Below are 14,565 nucleotides of genomic sequence, written 5' to 3' on the forward strand. Positions count from 1 at the left end.
AAAGTCCCCAGAACAACTGGATCCCGCTGTCGTTCGGCAAACGTAGCGCATTAGCATTTGCCTCGCACTGCCCCGGTCGCCTACATAGCCGAGTGCGCTCGGTTGTGGTTTACCGAGCCGCTGTCTCCTAGCCGTCCTATGTCGGTAGTTGGACTCGTGGAAATTGCTTTCGCGAAGGCTGCAAAGCGAGTTGGCGACTTTTGGAACTTAAACTCAGTTTAGGCGCGTATGAAAGTATCATCCACAAAAGTTTACCGACTGGATGGGTTGGATGCGCCGAATCTGGACGGCTGGACGTGCTGTTGGAGCGATGACGTCGACATGCTGCGCCGGCCAAGAAGTTGCACATACGAGGCTGACTTACGAGGCTGACTCGCGGTGGTACAGAAAGCAGATCACCGCAGGAGATCGAGGCGGCGCTAGGTAGCCGCAATGGACGAGACGGAGGCGCCGCACATATGGTGTGGCACGGATCTATGCGAGTACACGATCAGACATTGCAGCTGTCGTCCCGGGACGGCTTCGCAGACAACAAGGAGGCGATACACCAGCCAGCAATGGCTGTCTAGCTGTAGCGCCTCCGTGTAACATCCAGGCGCGGCTGCCTACGACCTCCAATCAGCGACCGGCGCCGTGCACCCCCTGGCCGACGAGTCTACCGGCTCACCGGCATGGTGCGCGCCGGCTATTTGTAGGTCATCGGTGGCCCATTGCGGTTAGCTTGACAGTTATATAGCTGCAGCTGTTCGTCCGTGCATTCTCTGTACCAGAGAAAAAGAGGCAACGGCGTCTCGGGTACGCTGTTGGCAGGCCTGCTGGCAACTGTACGTATGCCGCCGCCGACGAGTCACGGTGGGTTCGCACGTTCCAGCGCGCTGTACGGCCGGCAAGGCGCTGGGCTGGACGGCTGCGCGAGGCCACTGTCGCAACGGCGCCGGTCACGTGACCACAGCCGGCGCTCAGGCTGCACGCAGCCACCGGAGCCTGTGCGCTCGGATGGTCGCCGAGACTGCGTGACCTGCGTCTCATGCAGCACTTCATGGGCGCCATTGCTGCACTCCACAGACGGCTGCGGGCGTCCTGGCGTCCGTAGCCGCAGCGGAGCCACGGCCAGCCCAGCTCCGGCTGCAGTCGGAGGGCGCTTCTGGCCGGGTCCGGCGCGATTGAAGGTTCCGCGCCCCTCGCCGGGGATCGGAGGCTAAAACGCAGCCACGACGCAGCTGCAGGCATAAAGAGACAGCTGGGGGCCCGAATATGGGCGCACACAGGCGCCCACCCGTGCAGATAGGCAGAGCGCCCCCGCTAGACCAGGCTGCAGCCGCCGCCCACCAAGCTAGGGCCATGGTGACTCTACCAGCGCGCGCAGAGGCCTGGCCGGCCGGTGTCGGGCGTGGGCGCAGAAGCGCCGACGATGACTCTTGCGAGCAACGATGTCCAGAGAAAAATCGCGCTACTGCCGCGCTTGCCGCTTACGGATCCGAACACCGGACGCTCGGTCTGGTGCTGCGCCGGTGGCGGCCAGGAACCGGGGGCCGGGTAACGCATGGCACAGGCACCGCCCTGAGCAGCCCCGGTCCGGCGGCCAGAAGCCGACCGGGCGGCGGAGCACAGCCCGCGTCGTCCGCCGCAGCGCCGCCGTCGCCGTCGACCGCCGCCGGCACCGCGCAGGGCCGGCGGGGGCCGAGGCCGGGAAAAATCGGTAGCGGCCAAACGTCTCCACCTGCCCACCTGCGGTTGCCGTAGCAACGGAACTCCCACCGATAGCGGATGAGTCACGTGGAGCAAAAAATTTTCGGTTCTTTAAATCTGCAGAAATTTTTCTCACGAGCCCAAGTGCACGCACCTTCGACGATTGACCGTCGTCCTTGGCTTCTAAACTTCTGGGTGGCCCATTGCTGGTGACAATGGCACCTCTCTTTCGCCTACCGCTGTCGGCAGCGGTGGCGCGGCTGCCGCTGGCGTGCGGCGCCGCGGCCCTGTCGACCGCAAAGACTCCCGCTCTGGCTCTGACGACCCCCTCCCGGGTGGCTCGCGTGCGCTCGTTCGCGCAGTGCGCCGTCGCGCGCGCGGCCCTGTCGGAGATGGAGAAGCCGCACGAAATCACGTCGTACGCGGGCGCGTCCAAGTACCTGGGCAAGACGCCCGAGCTCGTGCCGGTTTCCAAGGTGCTCATCGTCGGCTCCGGCGCGCTGAGCATCGGCCAGGCCGGCGAGTTTGACTACTCTGGTACGTGACCGACGGGAGCGAGCGCGGGGATCGGCCGCTGACCAAGCAGGCTCCCAGGCCATCAAGGCTCTCCAGGAGGAGAACAAGACCACGATCCTGATCAACCCGAACATTGCTACGAACCAGACCTCGCACGCGCTCGCGGACGAGATCTACTACCTGCCCGTAAGTCAATTGGCGGCCGCGGCGCTGACAGCAGGTGACCCCCGAGTACATCACGTACGTGATCGAGCGCGAGCGCCCGGACGGCATCCTGCTCACCTTTGGCGGCCAGACCGGCCTCAACGTCGGCGTCCAGCTGGACAAGATGGGCGTGTTTGAGCGGTACGGCGTCAAGGTGCTGGGCACGCCGATCAAGACGCTCGAGACGTCCGAGGACCGTGACCTGTTTGCCAAGGCGCTGAACGAGATCAGCATCCCCATCGCCGAGTCGCTTGCCGTGGACACGGTCGACGACGCGCTGGCGGCGGCCGAGACGGTCGGCTACCCGATCATCGTCCGCTCGGCGTACTCGCTCGGCGGCCTGGGCTCGGGCTTCGCCAACAACCCCGAGGAGCTGCGCAACCTGGCGTCGCAGTCGCTGTCGCTGGCCCCCCAGATCCTGGTCGAGAAGTCGCTCAAGGGCTGGAAGGAGGTCGAGTACGAGGTCGTGCGCGACAAGGACGACAACTGCATCACGGTGTGCAACATGGAGAACTTCGACCCGCTCGGCATCCACACCGGCGACTCGATCGTGGTGGCGCCGTCGCAGACGCTGTCGGACGAGGAGTACCACATGCTGCGCTCGGCCGCGATCAAGATCATCCGCCACCTCGGCGTCGTCGGCGAGTGCAACGTGCAGTACGCGCTGCAGCCCGACGGCCTCGACTACCGCGTGATCGAGGTCAACGCCCGCCTGTCCCGCTCGTCCGCGCTGGCCTCCAAGGCCACCGGCTACCCGCTCGCCTACACCGCGGCCAAGCTCGCGCTCGGCCACACGCTGCCCGACCTGCCCAACGCCGTGACCAAGAAGACGTCGGCCAACTTTGAGCCGTCGCTCGACTACATCGTGACCAAGATCCCCCGCTGGGACCTGTCCAAGTTCCAGCACGTCAAGCGCGACATCGGCTCGTCGATGAAGTCCGTCGGCGAGGTCATGGCCATCGGCCGCACGTTCGAGGAGTCCATCCAGAAGGCCATCCGCCAGATCGACCCGACGTACCTGGGCTTCCAGGGCGCCCAGTTCGACGACCTCGACGACGCGCTCGCGGTGCCGACGGACCGCCGCTGGCTGGCCGTCGGCCAGGCGCTGCTGCACGAGAACTACTCGGTCGACAAGGTGCACGACCTGACCAAGATCGACAAGTGGTTCCTGGGCAAGCTCATGAACATCGTCAGAATGCAGCACAAGCTCGAGGACATCGGCTCGCTCTTCGGCCTGACCGAGGACGTCCTCGGCCGCGCCAAGAAGCTCGGGTTCTCGGACCGCCAGATCTCGATCGCCGTCGGCTGCGAGGAGGACGCCGTGCGCGCGCGCCGCAAGAGCTTCGGCATCAAGCCGTTCGTCAAGCGGATCGACACGCTGGCCGCCGAGTTCCCGGCGAGCACCAACTACCTGTTCACGACGTACAACGCGACGCAGTCGGACATCGCGTTCGACGAGCACGGCACGCTGGTGCTCGGCTCGGGCGTGTACCGCATCGGCTCGTCGGTCGAGTTCGACTGGTGCGCCGTGTCGACCGCGCGCGCGCTGCGCGAGGTCGGCCAGAAGACGATCATGATCAACTACAACCCCGAGACGGTCTCGACCGACTTTGACGAGGTCGACCGGCTGTACTTCGAGGAGCTGTCGTACGAGCGCGTGATGGACATCTACGAGCTCGAGAGCGCGCGCGGCGTGGTGGTGTCGGTGGGCGGCCAGCTGCCGCAGAACATCGCGCTCAAGCTGCAGAACAGCGGCGCCAAGGTGCTCGGCACGAACCCGGAGGACATCGACCGGGCCGAGGACCGCCACAAGTTCTCGTCGATCCTGGACTCGATCAACGTCGACCAGCCGGCGTGGAAGGAGCTGTCGTCGATCGGCGCGGCGAAGGAGTTCGCCACGGCCGTGGGCTACCCGGTGCTCGTGCGTCCGTCGTACGTGCTCTCGGGCGCGGCCATGTCGGTCATCCGCGACGAGTCGGAGCTCGAGGCCAAGCTGACCAACGCGTCGTCGGTCTCGCCGGACCACCCGGTCGTGATCTCGAAGTTCATCGAGGGCGCGCAGGAGATCGACGTCGACGCGGTCGCGTACAACGGCAAGGTCATCGTCCACGCCGTGTCGGAGCACGTCGAGAACGCGGGCATCCACTCGGGCGACGCCACGCTGGTGCTGCCGCCGGCCACGCTCGACGCGACCACGATGGCCCGCGTCAAGGAGATCGCCGACAAGGTCGCCAAGGCCTGGTCGATCTCGGGCCCGTACAACATGCAGATCATCAAGGCCGACAACGCCGAGAACCCGGACCTGCCCGACCTCAAGGTGATCGAGTGCAACCTGCGCGCGTCGCGGTCGTTCCCGTTCGTGTCCAAGGTCCTCGGCGTGAACTTCATCGACGTGGCCACCAAGGCGCTCATCGGCAGAGACGTGCCCGAGCCCACGGACCTGATGGCCATCCCCCGGCCGTACGTCTCGACCAAGGTCCCGCAGTTCTCGTTCACGCGTCTGGCCGGCGCCGACCCCTTCCTCGGCGTCGAGATGGCCTCGACCGGCGAGGTCGCGTGCTTCGGCAAGGACCTGGCCGAGGCCTACTGGACGTCGATGCAGGCCATCATGAACTTCAAGGTGCCCCAGCCGCCCAGCGGTATCCTCTTCGGCGGCAACACGGCCAAGACCGAGCTCGCCGAGGTCGCGGCCACGCTCGCGCCGCTCGGCTACAAGTTCTACGCGGCGTCGGCGCCCGTCAAGGCGTACCTCGACCAGGCCCTCGCCGGCCTCGGCGCCGCCACCTCCGAGGCCACCGTGATCGAGTTCCCCAAGACCGACAAGCGCAAGCTCCGCGAGGTCTTCCAGAAGTACGACATCGCTGCCGTCTTCAACCTGGCCGCCGCCCGCGCCGACAACCTGCTCGACGAGGACTACATCATGCGCCGCAACGCCATCGACTTCGCCATCCCGCTCTTCAACGAGCCCAAGACCGCCCAGCTCTTCGCGACGTGTCTGGCCGAGAAGCTCGCGACCAAGCAGGAGGGCGTCATCCCGGCCGAGGTCAAGCGCTGGTCCGAGTGGATCGGCGGCAAGCCCGTGTAGGCGGTGTACATACCAAAAACGACGTCTACGCCCGGCCGGCTCCGCCCGGCCTGTATACTTAATAAACTAGAACGTATCCAACTCGCCGGCTGTATTATGTGTACATGCGCATTCAAAAAACATTTTCCGTCCGTAATTACACTAGATCCAGATGTTGAGCTCGTCCCGCCGGTAGTGCTCGTCCTCGAGCTGGGGGTAGTAGGGCACCATGGCGTCTGCGCTCTGGATGTACGTCGAGTTGTAGAGCCGCCAGTACGGCACGCGCACCTTGCGCGCGGGCTGGAAGAGGCCGGCCCACGTGTAGTTCATGACGATGCCGACGCCGATGCAGTTGCGCACGGCCTCGACGCCCTCGATGATCCGGTCGATGACGTGCGGCGACGTCTCGAAGATGTTGGGCATGAGCAGGTTGAGCAGGTGGAGCATGGCGTCCTCGCAGCCGAGGCCGACGCAGCCGAGGGCGATGTGCTTGACGACGGTGGCCGCGGTCTGGCGGTGGACCTGGTCGCGCTCGATGAGGGCGTCCTCCAGCAGCGGCGTGACCGCGTAGACGTAGTCCTTGGCCATCTCGCCGATGTACTCGAACATGAAGCTGAGCGACTTGAGCACGCCGTTCTGGACGTTGAGCTCGGGCACGCGGTACTCGTTCATGAGCGCGGGCAGGACCGTGAACGGCGCGCACGTCTCGGCGACGATGCCGATGGCGACGGCCGTGCAGACGCGCGACTGGCGCTCCTGCACGCGCAGGTTGTTGAGCAGCGTCACGAGCACGTCCTGGGGGCCGATGGCCTTGGCGATGTAGCCGAACGTGTTGTTGGCGGCGCGCCGGATGCCCTTCTTGTGCGCCTTGAGCATGTCGAGCAGCTCGAAGCAGATGCGCATCCACTCGCGGGCCGAGACGTGCTCGGCGCCGCGGTCGGCGATCCGGCCGACGAGGTCGATCGTGTTCTCCTGGACCTTCTCGTGGCGGTTGCGCAGGATGGGCGTGAGCCGCGGGAGCAGGTCGCGGATGGGCGGCTGCATCGACGACACGCCGACGACGGTCACGATCGACCGCAGCGCGCCGAGGATCGAGCCGAGGACCTCGGGGTACTCCTCGCCCAGGTACTCGTACAGCACGACGCCGAGCTTGCCCATCAGCGCGTCCTCGCCGCAGTTGCGCATCACCACCGCGATGCGCGTGATCAGGTCGGCCGACTGCTGCCGCACCGTCGGCGACTTGTTGTTGAGCCGCCAGAGGATGGTCGACACGATCTGGGGCAGGTACGGCTTCGTGCGCTGGCCCAGCGCGTTGACGACCGTGCCGAAGCCGTTGAGCAGGATGACCTCCTCGACCGACTGCTCCTGGAACGCAAACAGGATGCCGTCGATCAGCCGCTCCTCGAGCCGCTCGGAGATGTCGGTCGCGCCCAGCGACGCGATCACCTTCTCGATGGTCTCGACGCCCATCTTGCGGTACGCCTCGGACTCGTCCTTGAGCACCTCCACCACCCGCTCGACGATCTCGGTCACGCCGACCTTCTGCGACAGCTCGACCGTGGTCTCGACGACCTGCCGGTAGTTGCGGCGGTCGAGCGCCATGCGCCGCACCCAGAACGACTTGAAGAACGGCGGCAGCACGTGCTCGCGCAGGTACGCGGCCGTCACGCCCTCGGTGGACGCGCACTGCTGGACGACCTTGAGCACGATCTTCTTCATCTCCTCGTCCGGCGTGCTGAACTCGCGCAGCAGGATCACCATGACCTCCTTGGTGTAGTAGTTGGCGTACTCGGGGTCCATCAGCGGGATGATGAAGCCGATGCACTTGAGGAACGCGGCCAGGCCCTTGCCGCGGTGCCGGCGGATGCCGACCCAGAGCGGCTCGAGCACCGAGTCGAACGACTCGATGCCGTACGGCGCGGCGGCCTCGGCCAGCGCGCCGAGCGCCAGCGACGTGATCGTGCGCACCTTGGCCTGCTCGTCCGTCAGGCACGGCGCGATGCAGTCGACGAGGCCCTTCAGGTGCGGCAGCACGGCGCAGCCCATCAGCGTGGCGATCTGCTGGATGATCTTGACGCCCGTGTGCCGGGCCTGCCACGACTTCTTCGAGCCGCACACGGCCTTGAGGAACGGCAGCAGCGCCGGGATGCCCAGCGCGCTCGCCACGACCGAGAACGCGCGCGCGGTCGTGTTGCGCACGTACTCGTCCGCGTGGTCGATGTCCGGGCGCATCGTCGAGATCATCTGGGCCAGGCCGGCGGCCTTGGCCAGGTTGGCGATGATCTCGCGGCCCTCGACGCGCGCGTAGTAGTCCTCGTCGATCAGCAGCGGCTCGATCACGACCAGGATCTTGTGCGTGTACGGCCGGACCATGTCGTCGAGCTTGTACAGGATGCGGTCGATGACCTTGACCAGCAGGTGCCGCTCCTGGTCCTCGAGCGTGCGCTCCATCAGCAGCGGCAGGATCTGGTTGAACAGCGGCTTGGCGCCGAGCTGGCGCGCGTTGTCCGTGATCTGGCGCAGCGCCGACTTGCGCATCGGCGGCGTGCCGTTCTTGACCTTGAGCAGCAGCTTCATGATCTTGCGCTCGCGCAGCTCGTCCAGCGGCAGCTGGCCCTCGTCCTGGCCGTCCATGAGCTTGCCAAAGTACTTCATGTCCTCCTCCTTGAAGAACTGCAGCCCGCCGACGCCGGGGATGTCCGTCGGCAGCGCCAGCTGCTGCTGGTTCTGCGTCTGCATGCCCGTCGCGGCCGAGTTGTTCTCCTCCATCATGACGAAGCCGCCGCCGGCGGCCGGGGCCGGCGTCGCCATGAGCTTGCGGGCCGGCGTGCGGATCGGCGCGTAGCCGGCCGGCGGCTCCAGGATCAGGTAGCCCTCGGAGGGCAGCAGCCGGTCGAGCTCGTCGTCCGACAGCGACTCGTGGATGCTGCTCAGGTCGCCGAACGTGGCCCCGCTCGACGGGTGCAGCGGCGTCTGCATGCTCGCCGCGGACGCGTCGACCGGCGTCGCATCCACGCTGGGCGCCTGGTCCCACCGCGAGCCCTTGCGGCTCGTGCGCTCCTCGACCTCGTCCCAGCGCGAGCGCTTCTTGGGCGCGTCGTCGCGCCGGCGGTCGTCCAGCTTGCGCCGCATCTCGTCCTCGGCGTCTGTTCTGCCGTCCCGGGGCTCGGCCTTGACCTCGGTCTTGACCTCGGTCTTGATGTCCGGGCCGGCCACGTCCCAGCGGCGCTTGCGCGTGCGCTTGCCGTCGTCCATGGGCGCAGGAGCCACAGAAGTCATCTTGTCGCGCGTCGCCAGTCGGTTCTGTTGGTCAGCACTGGTCGAGCAAAGGGGCCCGTGCGGCCTCGGAGCTGCCAGACGGGGACTCGGCTGCGCTCGTTCGGCGCCCGATCGCGCGCTCGGCCGCGCTCCAAGATCTGCGGTGACGGCACGAACACGGTCAGGGGTCCGGGGCCGCACGACCGACAGCCGTCCGTGCGCCGGCACGATGGCCTGGCACCGCCCCGTGCCCGCCCGGCTAATGATCGACGTGTGAAGCTGTGATACGCCTGCAGCCGGGCGCCGTCGCCACCAGGCCGCGCCGCCGTCGCCGCGCGGCCGGCGGCCATCACGTCGGCCCGGCGCGGCCGCGGCATGCCCGGCGGCCTCCGGGCCGGTCACCAGCCGGTCACGGCCGGCCGCGTACGCGGTGGCCGCCGGTGCCGGCGCCCGATCCTGCCGGTGTGTGCCGCCTATTGAGCGTCCGTCCGGCCCCCATCGGCTCGCGTAGAGCAGCGCGCACGGGCGGCGCCCATCCATCAACCGCGGGCGTCGGCGAGGCCGCACGGGCCCGCGGCGGGCGCGCAGCGTACTTACCGTGTGGTGTGTCGCAGTCGGCGTCGTGGATGGATTCTATCAAGCGGCGAATTTTGAGGTGGTGAGAAATTCTCACCGCGTACGTAAGCACGTAGTCAGCCCGGTGCGGCTCGGGGGCAGCCACGTGAGCGTGACGCTTATGGCACTAGCGCGCAAACGCGTGCGCACGGACCAGGAGGGCTAAGCCACATGCATGTTTCAGCCGGTGCCGGTTTGCGCCGCAATTTCGACGCATGATAACGGCGCCCCCTGCAACGCTAATTAAAGTACCAGACGAGAGCCACGGAGACGTGGGAATAGCCAAGATATAGTTTAATTAAATTTAGCCTGATCTTTAGCGCAAACCATGCTGGCTCACCAGGTCGGGCCCGGAGACCGGCGTTCGGCATTAGGCCGGTGCTCCGCTCTCTAGACGAGGTGCAGGCCGCCGTGCAGGCCGCGGCGGGCGCAGCAGCGGCGGCGGGGGCCAAATAGGCGCGGCTGACGCCGAATATCCTCGGCTCCGCGGGCCGCGCTTAGCAGGGCCGGCGGGCGTGCGGGCGCGGGCGGGCGGGCAGGCAGGCCGTGGCCGGCACGGCAACGGGACGCGGCGGCGGCCAGCGATAGGCCGGCGGCGGACATATAAAGCGCGCGGCGGCCGGCCGGTGCCACCAGACCAAGAACCATGGATCTTAACGTGACGCTCATCCTCGCTGCTGCTGTGTTTGCCCTGTGCCTGCACCGGGCCTGGCTCGCCGTGCAGACGCACCTGCGCCGCCAGGCGTACTGCGCGGCCAACAGCTGCGGGCCGACGCCCCAGGTCGGCCGCCTCTTCTTTGGCAACGTCGTGCCGCTGTTCCGGTCCGTCGCGACGGGCACGCGCATGACGTACCTGCAGAACCTCTTCGCGGACCACGGCTACACGCTCAAGACGCTGATCCTGGGCTCCAACATCGTCCACACGATCGAGCCCGAGAACGTCAAGACCGTGCTGTCGACCCGGTTCACCGACTACCAGATGCAGCGCCACCACACCGCCAAGATCCTGCTCGGCGACGGCATCTTCGTCGTCGACGGCGAGAAGTGGTCGAGCGCGCGCGCGCTGATCCGGCCGCAGTTTGCGCGGCCGATGCTCGGCAAGATCGACATGCTCGAGCCGCACTTCCAGGCGTTCGTGCGCCAGATCCGCCGCGACCCCAACGCGTTCTTCGACATGCAGCAGCTCGCGTTCCGCCTGACGATGGACGCCGCGACCGAGTTCCTCTTCGGCGAGTCCGTGGGCTCGCTCGAGAACAACGCCGCGGCCGAGAACAGCAAGTTCGCGGGCGCGTTCGAGCAGTCCCAGAGCTTTGTGCTGCGCCGGATCCTGGCCCAGACGTTCGCGCCGCTCGTCAACTCGGCCAAGGACCGCGACGCCGTCGCCGAGGTCCACGACTTTGCCGAGCGCTACGTCGACCGCGCGCTGCGCAAGCGCGCCGAGCAGCGCCTGCGCGAGAAGACCGACCCCGACGCCAAGGCCAAGGAGTCCTTTGTCTTCCTCGAGGCCCTGACCGAGCAGACCCAGGACCGCACGTTTCTGCGCGACCAGGTCCTCAACCTGCTCATCGCCGGCCGCGACACGACCGCCCTGCTCCTGACCTGGACGTTCTACTCGCTGCTCATGAACCCGCGCGTCTTCCAGCGCCTGCGCGACGAGGTCCTCGACCGCTACGGCGCCGAGCCCAACGCGCCGGGCAAGGAGCCCTTCACGTTCGAGTCGCTCAAGAACTTCGACTACATGCGCCACACGCTCAACGAGGTCCTCCGCCTCTACCCGTCCGTCCCCCAGAACTACCGCATCGCCGTCAAGGACACCATGCTGCCCACCGGCGGCGGCCCCGACGGCAAGCAGCCCGTGTTCGTGCCCAAGGGCGGCCGCGTCGTCTGGACCGTCTTCTGCATGCACCGCCGCAAGGACCTCTGGGGCCCCGACGCCGACCTGTTCCGCCCCGAGCGCTGGGCCGAGGGCCGCACCCACTCGTGGGACTACGTGCCCTTCAACGGCGGCCCGCGCATCTGCCTCGGCCAGCAGTTTGCGCTCACCGAGGCCAGCTACCTGCTCGCGCGCTTCCTCCAGACCTTCGACACCATCGAGAGTCTGGAGGACCCCGCCAAGCCGCCGCGCATGAACGCCACCCTGGTCCTGCAAAAGACCGACGGCCTGTACATGCGCGCCTACTGCAAGTGACGTGCTGTGTGCCTCCGCTGTTTTACGCGATCTATGTTGTTGTTTCTACGTAATCTGTGCTATCTGATTGACCGAATTGATTGATTTTGCCCTCCCCTGTACACGCCCGTCACCGGCCGGCGCCAGCGACGTCACCGCTACCCACTAGCTGCGCCCGGCGCCCTTGGCGCTATCCCCTGTAGCTCTGGGCGCCGCGGCAAGCGCGGAACTGCGGTAAGCGCCGCGGCCGCCGACGGCAGCTGCCGGACGCCACCGCCGCACGGATCGGCGCACCTGGCCGGCGCCGGGCGGCTGCAGTGGCCCGGCCTGGCGTCTGCGGAGCGCCTGCGGACCCCACGGGGCCGGGCCGGCCGTGCGGCGCCGGGTTTGCACATGCCGCCGTGTGCGCCTGCCCCGGCCCACTAGGCGCGGCGCGACACGGCGGCTGCGGCGGCCGGCGCGCCACGCGTCAGCCACGCGACGGCCGGCGCGCCCACGGGCGCCGGGCCCCGCCCGCGGCGCAGCAGCCGCGGCCGCTGCGGCCGCGGTCGCGTCGGCCGGCCCTGACGCGGCGGTTGGGTGCGTGCCTGCAGATACGCGCGCGTTCTGGCGCCTACGCGGCACGTAGGGGGTGACGCCTGAACGCCTCCTATTTTGGCAGGGCCGCTTCCCTAAACTTCTGCACCCCAGCTCCAAGCACGACACGCACGACAAAACGGCCGCGATCCGACGCGCCACACGGAGAGACAACGAGATCCGGGCAAGGATCGATAGACAGAGCTCAGGCGCATCGGACAGTGGGACGGAAAGCCCTGCCAGGTCGGTTCCGGGACGATGGCGACGTGTTTGATGGCTGCGGTCGGCCGCCGGGCGCATGTTTGGTAGAGCTGGCGGCCGCGCTGGCGACCGCGCGCGGCCGGCAACGGCCCGGGCGGGCCCGGGCAGTGGCGGCGGGCGGCGGCAGGCGTACGGCGGGCGTACGCGGCCGGATGCCGTCGCGGAGGATGCCGGCGGCAGCCGACAGCAGCCGACGGCAGCCGGCGTAAAGTCGCGCCGCCGCGCCGCCACACCAGACGCGCCGGATCGGCAGCGACGGTACTGGGGCTGACGGACAGACGCACGCAAGACGACCAACGCGAGCAGCGCGTGATAAGCGACGGATTCGGCAGCTCAGGAGACCGCTCGGCCAGCCATGGCATCGACCGAAGACGCGACGGGGGGCAGTGCTGTGACAGCGGAGACCGCTGTGACGGACGGCGAGGCGGTGACGGCAGAAGAGCCGCTTGCGATCAGAGAGCGCCGGCGGCTGTACGTGGGCAACCTGCCGTACAAGGTGACGGAGGAGGCTGTGCGCGCGTTCTTTGGCGCGTTCGACGTGTACGTGTCGCGGCGAACACGCTGACCGCAGGGAGCTGGTGTCGATCCCAGTACACGCGTACTCTGGGCGCAACTCGGGCTTTGGGTTTGTGGACCTGACGAGCGCGGACGCGGCGGAGCGCGCGATCCGCGAGCTGTCCGGGCAGCCCCTCGAGGAGCGCAACCTGTTTTGCCAGCTGGCACGGTCGGCCGCCGACCGGCTGAGCGCGCGAACCGCGCGGCGCGGCAGCGCGCGTGGGCGCGGCGGCCGGGTCGCGGGCAAGGTGCGTACGACCAGTAGCCAGGGCGCAATAGACTTTGGCCGGTGACTACGACTAGGTTTGGCTGACCGGGCAGCAGCGGGTGGCCAAGGACGGCGACGGGCTCGCGGGCGGCGCTACTGCGGTAGCGCCGAGTAGCGCGGCTCGACCGGAGGATCCTTCGCCCGGTGGGTACGCCACCGACGCCGCGGGCGTTTCCGGTGACACGCAAGCGACCGGGCACGTGCCGGGCACGGCAGACAGCGCGAACGCGGCCGCGGCCGCCGATAAGCCCGCGAAGGCGCGGAAGCCGGCACGCCCAGCGAAGAAGGGGCCGCCGGCGGACGGGGTCCCGTCGCTTACGACGATTTTCGTGGCCAACCTAAAGTACTCGTGCACCTCAGATAAGGCAAGTGCGGGCCGCGAGCACAGCCGTGCGAGAGCCTCGGCTAACCTTAGCGAGCAGTTGCGGGAGGCGTTTGCGGCCTACGACCCGGTCAGCGTGCAGATCGCGCTGCGCGCGATCCCCAAGTTTGTGCGCGACCGGCTGGCCGAGCGCGGTGAGGAGCCCAAGTGCCGCGGGTTTGGCTTTGTGACGTTTGCGGACGAGGCCGCGCAGCGCCGCGCGATCGCCGAGATGGACGGTGGGTGCCGCGCGGGGTAGGCTGACCGCAGGCAAGCTTGTTGACGGGCGCAACATCGCCATCCGGGTCGCGGTGGACTCGCCGCCGGCGGCCAAGCGTGCTGCGGGCGGCGCGGACGCCGCGGCCAAAGCCGACGGTCTGGCAGGCGATGACCTGGCCGAACCAGCTAGCGCCGAGCGCTCGCCTGTGTCGTCTGCAGCACCGACCACGGCGCCATCTGCCGCGCCGACGGCCGCGACCACGCCCGCGTCGGCGTCGGCCCCGGCCTCGCCGACCGAGGACGCCGGCAAGGTCGGCACCGCGGGCGACGTGGCGCCGGGCGGGGTCGCTGTCCAGGCCACGGCCTAGGACCCGGCCTAGGCGGCCGGAGGGGGGGTGGGGGACGCCGCGAATACGACCGGACGGGTGCCCGGCTGACGCCACACGTACGCCAGCAGCCGTGCCGGTCGCGCCGACGCCGTGAACGGGCCAGCGGCGATCGGCACGCAGACGGCCAGCGGCGGCCTAGCCGCCGCGTAGTGGGCTGTCTAGCCGGCCATCTAGCGGGCAACCTAAACCGCGGCTCTAGCGGACGATCGGACAGCCGGCACTGGCCGGCGCCCCAACGCGTGCGCGGGACTGCCCGGTGTCTGGCCGGCAACGGCCGTGTGACGAGCGGGCGACACGGCGTGGGCGCTAGGCGACAGCTGTGGGCGCTAGGCTGCGCCCGGCCGACGCCCTAGCTGGCCGGCTACCGGGCGCGGTGCCGTTTGACCAACGGTGCGCCAAGATACGGCAATATTCGACGACGGC

At 68.1% G+C, this 14,565-nt stretch overlaps 4 protein-coding genes across 4 annotated transcripts; 3 read left to right on the forward strand and 1 right to left on the reverse strand.

Annotated features, from left to right (window-relative positions):
- Positions 1-1,631: 1,631 nt before the first annotated feature.
- V1510DRAFT_430852 (uncharacterized protein) lies at positions 1,632-5,630 on the forward strand. The gene is made up of 3 exons (XM_066935401.1): positions 1,632-2,226; positions 2,276-2,391; positions 2,426-5,630. Exons 1-3 carry the CDS (start codon positions 1,905-1,907, stop codon positions 5,492-5,494), a joined length of 3,507 nt encoding a protein of 1,168 aa, XP_066788282.1. The 5' UTR covers positions 1,632-1,904; the 3' UTR covers positions 5,495-5,630.
- V1510DRAFT_418810 (armadillo-type protein) lies at positions 5,557-9,138 on the reverse strand. Its single transcript, XM_066934180.1, has one exon. It carries the CDS (start codon positions 8,750-8,752, stop codon positions 5,636-5,638), a length of 3,117 nt encoding a protein of 1,038 aa, XP_066788283.1. The 5' UTR covers positions 8,753-9,138; the 3' UTR covers positions 5,557-5,635.
- A 461-nt stretch (positions 9,139-9,599) lies between these two features.
- V1510DRAFT_396051 (cytochrome P450) lies at positions 9,600-11,820 on the forward strand. Its single transcript, XM_066931877.1, has one exon. It carries the CDS (start codon positions 9,993-9,995, stop codon positions 11,532-11,534), a length of 1,542 nt encoding a protein of 513 aa, XP_066788284.1. The 5' UTR covers positions 9,600-9,992; the 3' UTR covers positions 11,535-11,820.
- Positions 11,821-12,310: 490 nt separating this feature from the next.
- V1510DRAFT_179918 (uncharacterized protein) lies at positions 12,311-14,295 on the forward strand. Its single transcript, XM_066930407.1, has 6 exons — positions 12,311-12,394; positions 12,629-12,890; positions 12,922-13,153; positions 13,227-13,538; positions 13,596-13,773; positions 13,805-14,295. Exons 2-6 carry the CDS (start codon positions 12,706-12,708, stop codon positions 14,119-14,121), a joined length of 1,224 nt encoding a protein of 407 aa, XP_066788285.1. The 5' UTR covers positions 12,311-12,394; positions 12,629-12,705; the 3' UTR covers positions 14,122-14,295.
- The last annotated feature ends 270 nt before the right edge of the window (positions 14,296-14,565 follow it).

This window comes from Dipodascopsis tothii (genome assembly GCF_038497935.1).
Source record: "Dipodascopsis tothii strain CBS 759.85 unplaced genomic scaffold V1510scaffold_20, whole genome shotgun sequence".
Taxonomy (NCBI): domain Eukaryota; kingdom Fungi; phylum Ascomycota; class Lipomycetes; order Lipomycetales; family Lipomycetaceae; genus Neoaidaea; species Neoaidaea tothii.

Coding starts and splice junctions, on each gene's coding strand:
- V1510DRAFT_179918 (XM_066930407.1), top strand. CDS start 12,706: ATGGCATCGACCGAAGACGCGACGGGGGGCAGTGCTGTGACAGCGGAG. Junction 12,891..12,921: donor TTCTTTGGCGCGTTCGACGT/GTACGTGTCGCG, acceptor CGCTGACCGCAG/GGAGCTGGTGTCGATCCCAG. Junction 13,154..13,226: donor GCGGCCGGGTCGCGGGCAAG/GTGCGTACGACC, acceptor CTGACCGGGCAG/CAGCGGGTGGCCAAGGACGG.
- V1510DRAFT_430852 (XM_066935401.1), top strand. CDS start 1,905: ATGGCACCTCTCTTTCGCCTACCGCTGTCGGCAGCGGTGGCGCGGCTG. Junction 2,227..2,275: donor CGGCGAGTTTGACTACTCTG/GTACGTGACCGA, acceptor CTGACCAAGCAG/GCTCCCAGGCCATCAAGGCT. Junction 2,392..2,425: donor ACGAGATCTACTACCTGCCC/GTAAGTCAATTG, acceptor CGCTGACAGCAG/GTGACCCCCGAGTACATCAC.
- V1510DRAFT_418810 (XM_066934180.1), bottom strand. CDS start 8,752: ATGACTTCTGTGGCTCCTGCGCCCATGGACGACGGCAAGCGCACGCGC.
- V1510DRAFT_396051 (XM_066931877.1), top strand. CDS start 9,993: ATGGATCTTAACGTGACGCTCATCCTCGCTGCTGCTGTGTTTGCCCTG.